The sequence below is a fragment of the Acipenser ruthenus genome, chromosome 3 (assembly GCF_902713425.1).
Source record: "Acipenser ruthenus chromosome 3, fAciRut3.2 maternal haplotype, whole genome shotgun sequence".
NCBI classification, from domain to species: Eukaryota; Metazoa; Chordata; class Actinopteri; order Acipenseriformes; family Acipenseridae; genus Acipenser; species Acipenser ruthenus.
In genome coordinates, this window is record NC_081191.1 from 96,211,042 (window position 1) to 96,224,264 (window position 13,223).

Here is a 13,223-nt window from a genome sequence, read left to right on the forward strand (position 1 = left end):
TCCCATCTTCTGCTAGTGTGTCAAACATTCCGAGTACAGTCTCTCTGATCATTTCAGGACATTGCATTCAAATTGGAAAGAAAACAACAGGCCAGCCTCATACAAGTCTAATATAGGCAACTTGTACTGTTCTTTTTCAGTATAAAACACTACAGCTATTTTCTTAGTTATCATAAGTTAACCTTTCTGCATAGTTATTTAGTTCAGAAGGAGTTAAAGAGAGAACATGAAATTGGTAGATTTGTCAACGCACCCTGCAGTGCACAGCATCCCCATTATTAATCTTTATACTGTATTCTAGTGCAGGGTAAATGTTATGACATTCAGCAAATGCAATTACACCAGCGTAAGATCACTGCTGTGTTGCCACTTTAATGAGTTCCACACTCAAAACAATACTACTGGCAGTGACTGCATTACCTGGGCTGGTTATCTGCAGCTATTGCATTACCTGGGCTGGTTATCTGCAGCTATTGCATTACCTGGGCTGGGTATCTGCAGCGATTTCATTACCTTGGCTGGGTAGTTGCAGCTATTGTATTATCTGGGCTGGGTATCTGCAGCGATTGCATTACCTTGGCTGGATATTTGCAGCTATTGTATTATTTGGGCTGGGTAGTTGCAGTTATTGTATTATCTGGGCTGGGTATATGCAGCTATTGTATTATCTGGGCTGGGTATCTGCAGCTATTGTATTACCTGGGCTAGGTAGTTGCAGCTATTGCATTACCTGGGCTGGGTATTTGTTCCTCACCTGGGGGTGTGTAGGCATCCATTGAAGTTTGCACCACCAGGGAGCGGCGCTTTGAGGGCATGGGCACTGCCATCTTCCGCTCTTTGTGTTTAGCCAGGGCCGCCTGCACTGCCTCTGTATGTACATCTATACAAAACAAAACAAAAACAACTGTTACAACAAAACATTTACTACAGACAGGGCAGAACAAGGCAACAGTTTGTACAATGTGTCTTGAAAATCCTATTTTGATGCCCAAATATGTTACTGTACGTAACCAATTATGGTAATTTGATTTTTCCTGTTTGAATGTACATTGCGCTGAAGTGAATTAGAGTGTCCTAAACCTTGGCTAACGACCTAGCATGTGTTTTGTGTATTTTTTAGTATTTAAAACATCATGGAACTCTGAAGCATGTTTTAATATTTTCCAGCCCTTATGTATGAAGTCCCATTTTGTTCACATAGAGTGTATAAACTGAGGATTACAGCATATAGTACAATGCAGACTTGCTCAAAGGATGTTAATCCTGCATCTGCTACAAATGTAATAAAACAGCTTGTAGATTATAATTGATAACAGAAAGACAATGCTATTCCTTTATCCCTTATTTTATGTATTTATTTTGGCTGGCAAGTAACAAGTGAAATGACAGTAAAAGAAACCCACAATTATGGTTTGTGACCGCTATTACAAAGCAGGCTTCAAAAGATACCACCTGTTGGTGTTCTGTGGTTTTGGCAAAATCTTTTCTTTTTATTAAATTCATTTTTTTTATTAACCATGGTGAAAAGACAACAGCCAGCGTCATTGTATTCTATTTTTCCCTGCTTCATCTCTTTACTTGGTATGAAACAGTTTGTGTGCACATGCAGGAGATCCTGCCTTCTTTGGATGACCAGGGATTTTGTTCTCTAGCTTTTCATTAAATATTGTACATTGAACACAACACGACACCCCTGTAGGGATTGAAGAATGATGTGGGAGGGGCCACTAGTACGTTGTTCACAACAATAGTCATTACTGCTGGTGGTGAGGCTGCCAGCAAGCCCCTATATTATCTAATGTAGAGGAACTGCTTTAGCCAAGGGCCTGAAATCAAACTGCATTAAAAGACATGGAGTAGGGTTCCGTCACCGTGCGTTCTATTGACATCATTCAAATATATTTTTCTCTTTAAAAAAAAAGAAAAAAGTAATTTTGTTTCAGGAACATTAGAAAATGTTCACTTACAGGTTGCTGAACCATCACACACAAAGCGGATGCCAGGTACAGTTATACATGTTTGTTTCACATCCACTTGGAAACAAACAGTGTTAAAACTAGAAACAGAAGTTTTTGTGAACAAAAAAAGTTACCCCCGGTTGCATAATCTAAGGGCTATGTCATGTCAGATTGAATGGCTTGAAAACATTAAGTAAAATGGAAATGTGAAAAACACTATATCTTAAATGAAAACTGCATGCGAGTCAAGAGAAGAAGAACAGAATTATAGATTTAATATTTAGGACACTTTGCAGTGTCATAGCAGGGGACACAGTACAACGTATAAAAGGTGAAGATTTGGGAACATGATTATCAGCACGTGGGAGACGAGATGAGCCGACAAAAAGAAATGAATACATTTTGTCACCTGGGGATATAATTTTAACACTAATTTGCATACCGTAATGCAGGGGCACTGGAACTAGGGGTGCGGCAGCAGAATCAAGACAGCTATCTTTACACAGAATGATGCACCACCACATCGCAGCCGCCTAGAATAACTTTTGGTGAAGGCATCATAATCTCTGGGTAAGAGAAGGCTGTTTATCTGTCCGTCACTCTGTGTTTGTGTTTCTAACACTTACATTTTTACATGTAGCTAGAGAAAAGCATATCCTATTCTGATTGAACATGCTACAAACTTAACAAGAAAACAGTATCGGAATGTTGGGGTATATGGGGGCACTTTCTGTCTGTCTCTCTGTCCATATGGCATCTGTCATTTACAAATATAAAACTTACATTTTATATGTGCTTACAGGCAATACAGGGCATGGTAATCTACCTTTTATTATTAATAGCTCTAATACTGAAATTACAATACGTGCTTGTTTTTAAAGAAAATTACACCCAAAAACAAAGAAATTCAAATGAGCAACAACTGTAAGACTGAAGTATTTAAAAAAAAAAAAAAATCACTTCATACAGTTGTATATAATTTTAAAAACCTATTACATTCACACTTGTCAAAAAAAAAAAAAACACACAGCTGGAAACAATTACCTTGTTTTCTACAACAGCTGAAATTAGGTATAATCCTGATCAGTAGAAATCAGCAGGCACTGCCCTGTGCCTAAAAACAGCAATCTGAGCCATTCAAAATAGCGAATTATTTAAATAGAGATGTCAGATAGGAAATTAGAACTCCTGAGCGACCCCACAGGGCTCGTCTGCATCAGTGCTTTTAACCTCATCTCATCTCATCTCACCGACAAGGGACAGAATCTGTAACGGCAGTGTATCACACAACACCGTTACACTCTTTCTCCCTTCAATCTCAGCGATCAGCTGCAGCCAAGCAGGACAGAGGCTGGGTGTGACCTGGTGACTCTGCACACCGCAAGCAAGCATCTAAACCACAATGCAAAACAGCCAGGCTCCTCTGCATTCGTGGTTTTAGAGCTTTTAACCTCATCTCATCTCACTGACGGGGAACAGGACACAATCCTCAACGGCAGTGTATCCACACTCCAAGACAGAACAAATTACTTATGTTTTAAAAGGAACTTAGAAACAAGTAAAGATATAGGATGTTTTTTTATTTTTTTATTTTATTTTCCAGAGCGCACCTGATCTGTAGCGCTCATCCCGGGAGCCTGAGGACCTGCGGCGGTGGTATCGGGAGGAGGAGGACGGAGTAACTGGGGTGCGGCGTTCTTGAGGCAGTGATGGATCCCCCCCTGAAAACAACAAAAACAAGAAGCAGATCAGACATTTAACCCCTTACTGTGCACGGGTTAGCATTCATCCATTTTTCTGTCTGTGAAAAGAGAACACATTGAACACATAAACACGTCAACACATTCCACGTCACCAACCATAATCTTTATTTGTGCCACTACACAGCTTTTACCAATCCATTAAACATCATTTCTATTAATCTTTTGCTCTGCTCTAGCTGCACATTTAATCACACACCTTGCACGGCTTTTCATTCCCAATCACACCAAGACATTTAACAAGCATGCTTAAACCTCTATAGCAGATCAAAGGAACACAATGCTAGTCTAATACTCTTATAACAAGCATCTAAATGCCCCCAGAATAAGTGGTACATGCTGTTAATAACATTGTGAACTGTAACCTTTAAAAGTGTATTGAAGTCTTGTAGTCTGTACATTAATCCAACAACACTCTTCAGGCTATTATCATCAGCACCAGACACCTCTATTGTATGGCCCATTGGTTACCAACGACCACCTTAACAAAGTAACTAGTCTCCCCATTAATTATTTTCTGACCCCCATGGACATGAGCTCACAACATTAGTGTTATTATCACTGTATGCCAATATAAGGCTACCAATTTCACAGACAGCCATAAACAACCAACAGAATTCATGTATATTGTAATCACATAAAAAAAGTTTGTTCACTTCCATATCTAAGGCAGTGAAAAGGAATGACTGAAAACGAAACCTGGGCTGTACATGGCTGGAAGCAGCTGACCAAAGCCATTTGATTTCTGACAAATGTTCATTGGATGTGTATGTCAGAGTTTATCTCCCCAAAGCAGAGTGGTGTTAGATCAAGCTCAGGAAATGCCAGTTACACTGTTGCTGGCACCGTACTTTCATATTCGATTTAATACGGTATCACCCCAGCAAGTGTGTCATGTTTAAGCTGGTTAAACAACTAGTAAAAAAGAGTGCAGCAAAATGTACAGCAAACAAGTGTTTTGGTTAAATGAAGAGGCAAAACCCCCTTCTGAAATAATACCATTTGACAAAACATGGTCAAGCATACACAACATAAAACAAACCTGCAGCTGAACCATCTCGTTATACATTTATTGGCCAAAAGACTCTTAGAAAATACGTTATATTAGAAAACGCCCTCATCTGCAATGTATACAAATGTATGTGGTCACATGACACTCCATGTGATCCACTAAACCTAGATATGCTTTTCAAGAGTTTTTCAAGTGCAACTATTCAGCAACAGAAGGAACCGAGTGACTTCACAAAGGGCATGACAGTGGGCACCTGTCCAACCAATTCATCCCTTAACACAGTGGCTGCTTTGGCCCTCAAGACAGTTCTTGGAATGGCACAGAACCACAGGTGGGTGATGACAGATAAGTCATGCAGACATGCACAACATATAGGGACAAGCAACAGAAGCACAGAGACATTCAACACTGGACAAGACACACCTGATACCACTTGAACAATACGTTGGGAGCTATGCATTGTGGGCTTTTCAGGCATTTCAATATATAGAGGGACATTGTTCCCTCTAACTGTCAGAAAACGCAACGATTCTCTGAAAAGACATGCTTTGCTCCCCCACTGTGGAGGCTCTTGCAGTGGACATTCTACCCAGCTACGCTCCACAAAACTAGAATTCAAACTGGGCTGTGCACAACACTGCACCCAATGCAGTAAAACCTTTCTTTAATGATCACTGTAGCACATGTGCATCACATTACACTTTAATGCATCAAATTACAGACTTTTTTTTAACACACAGAGGTTTTATGGTATGGTATGAAAAAGAAACAGCAATTTCATAGCATTTATTATGTCCTTTTCCCCTCTTTTCAGGCCAGTGCTTCTTTCTCAGAGGACAAATAATGGGTAAAAATTACAAATGCATACAGTCAAGAGTTATGCTTAGTTAGTGAATATTTCATAAGCATTTTTTCCTCCTCCCCAGTCTTGAAACCTCTTAAATAAAGTAATGATTTGAAAAGGGCAATATGTTGTAAGAGGCGACAATTCATCCATGCTCTGAAATGCTTTTTTCGAGCCAACCCTGCCTACTACTGCATACATGCAAACACGGACCTCTCTCTCTTTCAGGTTCAAATACACATTCCACAGGCTTGAAGGCCACTACAGAGCTGCCTTCTACTTTACCTGGTGGTTGTGGAAGGTAGGCCCCAATTAATTTTGACCTCTTCTTTTCATAGCCTTTCTGTGTGATGTCGCCTGCCAAAGAAAGGAAACCGATGTTAGTGAAAGGATGCAAACAGACAAACTGCACAGTGGTTGTTTGCTGTTCGTCCATTAGTACTGTGTGTGTCACAATCTGTCTCATCAACAGATCAGAACATACAACAGGGTTAGAAAGGTCTATGTTTTTAAAGCTTTATGCTGGTCTCTCTCTCACTTTTTTTTTTTTTTTCTGCTGAACAAAACCTATTCGGATTTGCTGCAACAGGTTAAAAAAAAATACCGGAGGGAAGCAGGCAGACAAATGGACAGTCTGCCTTATATTTTGGCTATTAGCCACCAGCTTTTATAAAAAAAATAAAAAATAAAAAAAGCACACAGCTTGAGTTCTATGCATCAGCAACGATTTTATGGGACACAGCCACATGAGTAATGGCTGTCAGAAGCATTAGCTGCCAGTGTCTCATCATTTCACTGTTAATTAAAGAGGGCGAAGAAAAGTTTGACATCTAAATGTGAACATGACAAATACATAATATTGTAATACAGAATAGCTCCAAGTAGGGTACAAAAATAAGTCCTGTTGGAAGGTTCAATAGGGTGCTGGAATTTGGAGCCTGAACCCGAGACATTTCCATTGTTCTGTCAAACATATTTGTCTTGGTCCAAAAAGGTCCTTCTTTCCAAGGTTCAAACAAAGTTGTTGAAAAAGAAATAATTCTATAGCAAGTTGATCGAGGATAGAAGGCATCAGGCAGAGGGCAGCAGGCACAGGGCAGAGGGCAGAGGTCAGGGCTTCACCTGCCTGTAAGCAGGACAATAGTTTGATTACATCATGGTTTTGTCAAGAGGAGGCAGATGCAGCATTGGATTTACTGGATGTCCATATCAAAACTGCTTCTCATACCGATACAATTAGGATGTTTGTAAGAACGAACGATTGGTAATTTAGGCAAAAGCATTTAGATCAAGGACAGAAAACTTGCATGAACAAGATGGGAAACATACAGTACATACATACACACATACATACATAATGTCATGCAGAAGAGGAGAGGATTTATTACACATACACAAACATGCAGCTACAAACTTTTAAAATGTGCAAGGGTTGATACATTTAAAAAAACACGTTTTCTAAAGGCCCTTATTTGGGAAAATGTCTATAGACAAATAATATCCATCTTATATTAAAATATGTTCCTGAAAGAGTGGACTTGTGTTCCTCAGTCAGAATTTAAAGAAACAGGTGTTTTTCTTTACATTTGAATATCAGAAGAATTGTCCAACTTTTGGAACAATGCAATTCTGATCGTATGCACAACAAAAATCCATTCCTATGGTAACTGAATGGGATGCTGAAAAGTGAAAGGCAGCAGCTGCCACACAAAGTAACTGGCAGTAACAGTAAAACAGCACAGTATCAGTTATAGAGGATGTTTCACCTTCTGAGGTCTCAAACGCTAGTGATTTTATATCATAGTTAAATCTCAAAAACAGTATCCAATCTTCATATCTAGTATCGCTGTTACCTTGATTAACATGACAAATACAAATCTCTTTCAAATAGATGAAGTGGCGAATGCACTTTTCAGAGCATGAAGAAATGCACAGCAGGGCAACTTGATAAGCCTGGACTATAAACCATGACAGTATGAAATCTCTATCTATCTATTTATCTATCTATAGTAGGCAAAAGAGTCTTTTACTTTCAGATACAAAAACTGGGTCAACTTATACAGTATTTAGACCCAGCAGAAAAAAACAACAATGTACTGTAATTCTCGTTGGCTCTATGGCAGAGGACTGTATTTGTTACATTTACGTACAATATGTACCTAGAAACATAAAAAGCCTGTAGCCATTTAAAAAATGCAACAACATTCCATTCCTCCATGCCCTTCCAGTAAGTGGTTTCTTACGGACGCTCATTTGAGGGGCACGTTGCTGACAGGCTCCATAGCAGCATACTTTGTAGGCCTGTGAACACCTCCTGACTACCCATTGTGCTGAATTCTGTGGTGGATTTGTTATGTGGACTAATGTCCCCTGGGGGCTAATCTGAAGCCACAAAACCCATTTCACTTGTGACGGAACCCAGCCTTGCAGTGTTCAACAGTCCCTGTTGCTGCAGAGCATCTTAAGTTTGTAAAATCAGGCTTACAGCTACTGTATGGCCAAAAGTTTTGCATCACCCTATAGAATTAACAAATTTTGCTTCATAAAGTCAAATGAAACCCATACCGTTTTGTAGTTGTCCACATAATTAAAGAAAAACTGACACAAATAAAATAATGTGACATTTTGAAATTCAACATGAAATACTGTACTACTATTATGGCTTCTGGGAGACTTTTTCTATATCATTTTGTAGTTTCTTTGATTACATGATGTTAAATAAAAGATCTAAAATTATGTTCATATATTTATAGTTTCTAATGATGTTCCAATCCTAAAATTCTAGGTGATGCAACACTTTTGACCACAGCTGTACAGTGTTGCTACAATAAACTGTTCAAATTTACAATGACCCACTGCAAAAATATAGAGGCAGTCTGTTCCAAGCTAAAGGGAAGGATAGGGGGGTTGTAATAGTTTCCAATGGTTATATATATATATATATATATATATAAAATCCTGACTACTCTACAACAAATAAACAAATTCCCAAAGAAATGGAAACCCTGATGCAAAAATAAATGATGCATGCAAGTGAAATACATTTACAACGCTAAACACATGCACCATCAGGCATCCCAACCACATTAGCTATTTCCATGGTTATATAGATTCGCCAGGGGGGATCCTGAGTCCACACAATCTGAAAAGGAGAGGCAGGCCCGCATGGTACTAATTACTCTGTACAGCAGGAGCTCTCAATCCCTGACGTGACAGAAGATGTTCAAACGCAACAGGGATTTATAAACATATGAATATTTAAAATATGCTGAGGACTAGTTACTTCCGAACTAGGTAGGCAGGGCAGTGAAGTGGGAAAAAACAGATTCCCATCATGTTAAAAGAAAAGGGCCCCATATGGTCTGCTCTGTTTCAGAGTGTTCCCACCACATGAGACCATGCTGAAAATGCTAGATAATACAATGTGGGTTGTGGGGAAAAAAAGGATATCCCAGGTTTAATTTCTGATGTACTCTACTCCCTGGGCTAAAACAGATTTCAAATGTGACTCATGAACCCCCTTTGGGTGTAAGTAACAGGGGGAGAGTGCTTAGTTTGGTCTTAGTGTTAAAAACAACTGGAGAGTCTAAAGGTTAAACTATGAAAGAATGTCGTAGAGACATCACACAATCAGTCCCCACTGAAGTGCTCTAAACATTTTTATAGCATTCAAGAACGTATGATTTAAGATTGTGGGCTGAAGCTTGTGAAAGAGGGATTCGATGACTGCTAGCTGAGAAATAGACATGCTCAACCCTGAAAACTTTCCTTTTACATTAGGAAGTGAATATGCCTGAGAGGCTGAAGGACACAGATACAAGGATACAATAAGATACAAATTACTTGTATTGTAACACTTGAAATGTATTTGCTTACGATTGTAAGTCGCCCTGGATAAGGGCGTCTGCTAAGAAATAAATAATAATAATAACAAGGGAAGAACAAAAAACTAAACAAAAAAATCACAATGCGACAGTAAACCCATTAAATGATCAATTAGTCAGCACTCACATATCCGACCAACATATATAGAATTTTGACTTCAGTGACAGTTAAACGCGTGTGACGCATATCTGATTATTTCATTTTGGCCCATTCCAACCCTTGTATCATTTTTGTGTTCCTTGAAAAACTAAAAGTATCAAAAATAAATATCTGAAAGGACTGTGTTTTAAAATAAGTAGGCTTCCACTTAGATGTACTGTATTGGTAAAGTACTATATTTTTAACAGAAGTAGTATTTTAATTCAGGACGATATGATTCTGAAAATATCACTTGCCAAAACTAAAGACACAACATGTTAACTGTAATACAGTACATACTTTTAAATCCATATGTATTGTAAAGGTATTTCAAATTTCCCTTTAACAACCTAACAGCAAAATTAAATCTAAATGTTATCCATGCACAGAACTGCATAAAACATAAAAGGCAATGCAATTTAGCAAAACCAAAAGATAAAAAAAAAAAAATACAACAAGTTTCCAGAATTCAAACAGTATCCAAAGTCAGTATTCAAAATTGCAGAATATCGTGCTCGATAAGGCCCTAATGTTACAGTTCACTGCAAATGAAAATGCACAAAAGCAACAAAAAATCAGATTTTTAAAAAAAAAATAGATCACAATATCTAAAACTGTTTAATGATTAACTGTTAAATTACCCAAGCTTGACTCGTTCGCTTTGTTTTGGCTGCATTTTCGTCAGGTGAAACTGGAGGAAACGCTATGTAACTGCACAATACAAGACAGACTGATTTGGCATTAAAGAGAATTTTATTTATTTATTTATTTATTTATTTATTTTTAAGACATGGGCTGTGATGAAGAGATGGGCTTTGCATCAGAAGACGGGTGACTGAGTAGGGGAATCGCGTGTGACGGGTAAGTTAATTTGTTACATATATAGACTGGGGACTGATTTTATTCTAGATACAAGGGCGGTAAAACGTGTATCTGGGTAACAGATATCTGAGGGCTGACTAGTAGATTCACACCAAACTTTACAGTGGAATGTTCTGCATTGTTAAGAACCACTGTTCACTATTTTTAAGCAGAATTCTGTATCTATATTGGTTGCTTGGCATTTACGATGTAGATAAAGAAAGCCCTTCATCAATAAAGAGAATGAGTCATTTCTGTCCTCCAACACTTCAAAGCAAAACAGTAATTCTTCCAGCAGCTTGCTTTTGCAGCGTGTACAACCGAGTTCTACACCCTCAACTCTCAAAAACAATCTTTAGAGTAATGAGCACTCTTGAGTTCAGTCTTCAAGGTGGGAAAGAAAAGGTGGGAGAAAAGTACTGCTCAAAACAATCTATAAATACATATCCAACAGGAGACTGCAGTCTCAGTGGGACCATCGATTTTATTCAAATACAATATAAAAAACAGACAATCCAAATGACCTATAACAATTTCTAAATTAGAAAACACAGAAGACAGCATGTTCATTTAATGTACCAAGACAGTAACACTGCCTAACTACACTGAGGTGTACTCTTAGTAATTGTTGCCTGTGCTCTGAAAGATAAACCTAAATCAGCTATGTTAAAAATTCAATTTGGTTATTAATAATGCAGTATTCATGATATTACTACAGTACAGTATGTCATTGAACACAAAGGACTGTTTTGAACCCCATATTGTTATTCACAACCTGTCTATTTTAGATTTAAAAACTGTAGATTAGATTGCATCTCTTGCTGGAAGCTGTCAGAGGCAGTTGGTAATCAATCATTTTATCAGGCGGTTGGTTAATCGTGGACTGCAACTTCCATAGAAAACTTCTTTATTTCATCATAAACACAAAGACACATGATTCAATCATGATATACTCCTGCCACTCCACAGCACCACAGCCATACGTTCAAAGAATTTACTCCAGTCTTTAATCAACTATATTCTGAAAGCAGAAAAACACTTATTGCCGCTACAAAACTTGTATCAATTATGTAAGTAATGCACAGGAAATAGGCCTTTAAGCCCTCTTCGGTTGTTTTGTTTTCTTCTCAGTTTTGTACATTATTGTTGAATATTCATCGTTAAAAAAAAAAAAAAAGGAATTAATGGATTGACTGGAGTGAACACTTTGAAAATATGGCCCCAGGTGTCCAGTTTGGTGCAAGGTAGAACCTTTTAGTGTATAACAGACTTGGTGAAGCCAATAAAACCAAATATTTAAAATAAACAACCATCCAAGTAGAATTGGAAGACAATGATCAAATGTCGAGACAAACTATTTAGGCAAGAAACTATTTCAAGCTGCTGCATGACATTTTTAAAAACTATGCTTTCTCTTACGCATTTCGCTTCCATGGTCGAGTGATCGTGTGCCAGTGCTACAATTCTGACATGCCTTGAACACAATTCCGACACAGCAATGTGTAGCCAGGGGAATGTTTCCTCACAATGGAATGTTTATGTAATAGCTTGATTGGCGTTGTAGGTTATTGTAAAGTAAATAGAATTGGGGGCTGCAATTCCTGCTCTTGTGAGTTTGTTTTAGGACCGGTGCCATTAGAAATGTAATAAATAAAAAAGGTGCAATTTCCATTTTGGTACTTTAAAAGCACCGTCTGCCCTTCTCCCCTCTTTGCATTGCTTCCACCTGGATTATGTGCTAATCCAAGAATATTCACATTCTTACAGACAATATCAGTTTGTCTTTTGTTATGTTGTCAATGATTCAAATCTGTCACTGCCTGTATTGGAACTATTGAGAGAATCACTGAATGCATATGTGTACAAAATATCAAGACAATGAATCAAAGTGTAAGTGCAATGAACAGCACTCTCCATGCAAAACAACAGCTCATCATTAAGAGCACAATGTGGAAATGATTGCACCTTTACTGTACTAGTACTCTCACACACTGGACTGCCTTGCTGGCCCAAGGACACGTGTGCCATCTATTAAAGCCAACTATTTACAGTTGCTGTCCAACTCTTCCAAATATACCTCCCTGCAGTGGCAGGGCACTGATATTCTAGCTAATGGTTAGACGATCTTATTTGGAATTGCAGATAGTTCTTTTGCAGTGCTCCTAGTTGACACATAGTGATGTTTGAGGTTGTAATTGATGTTTATTGGTAAATAGTGAATACACTACCTTTCAACATAAATGTCCAATACTTAGAGGTACTGTATGCATGTTATATCAGTAGTGGACGATTTTTCAAAACATGTAATCTGCATAACAGTGTAATCTGGATAACAGTGTAATCTGGACAACAGTAATCCAGATTTTGCAATCCTATACTTTGTGATCTAGATTACAAATTCCGGATCACGGTTATCCAGATTACAAGTTTTGAAAAACCAGCCCCTGTATATCAAGATGCTCCCTTTAACATTGAAAACAAAAAAAATAATACAATTATGATCCATGTGTCTGATTTAGCAGGAATGATTATGATCAGAAACAGATGCTTCCATAGTTCTGATACACCCGTCTTCAGACAGGACCTCCACAAAGTCAACTTTTTATACCAACCCCTCCCAAAACAACACTCTCCAGACAGACAGGCAGCGGGGCAGCTCTGGTAGGTGGCGACTATGATTTACAACATGGCGAGGTTAAAAAGAAGACACAAAGGTCATTCAGAGAGCTGTGAACTTGGGCTTGCTTGGTGTGACAAGGTTAAGA

General features: G+C 38.2%; 1 protein-coding gene across 11 annotated transcripts in view; it reads right to left on the reverse strand.

The window, feature by feature from the left end:
* The window catches only part of LOC117394241 (disco-interacting protein 2 homolog C-like), a 199,282-nt gene that overhangs the window by 79,308 nt on the left and 106,751 nt on the right, over window positions 1-13,223 (reverse strand). For 10 of the 11 annotated variants that reach the window (XM_033992345.3, XM_033992346.3, XM_033992344.3 and 7 more), the window contains exons 2-4: window positions 5,860-5,931; window positions 3,569-3,679; window positions 755-880 (exon numbers count right to left, since the gene is read on the reverse strand). In XM_033992345.3, coding sequence (XP_033848236.2) covers window positions 755-880; window positions 3,569-3,679; window positions 5,860-5,931 — 309 coding nt within the window. The remainder of the gene's footprint in view (window positions 1-754; window positions 881-3,568; window positions 3,680-5,859; window positions 5,932-13,223) is intronic. The other variant, XM_033992343.3, reaches the window with a different exon arrangement.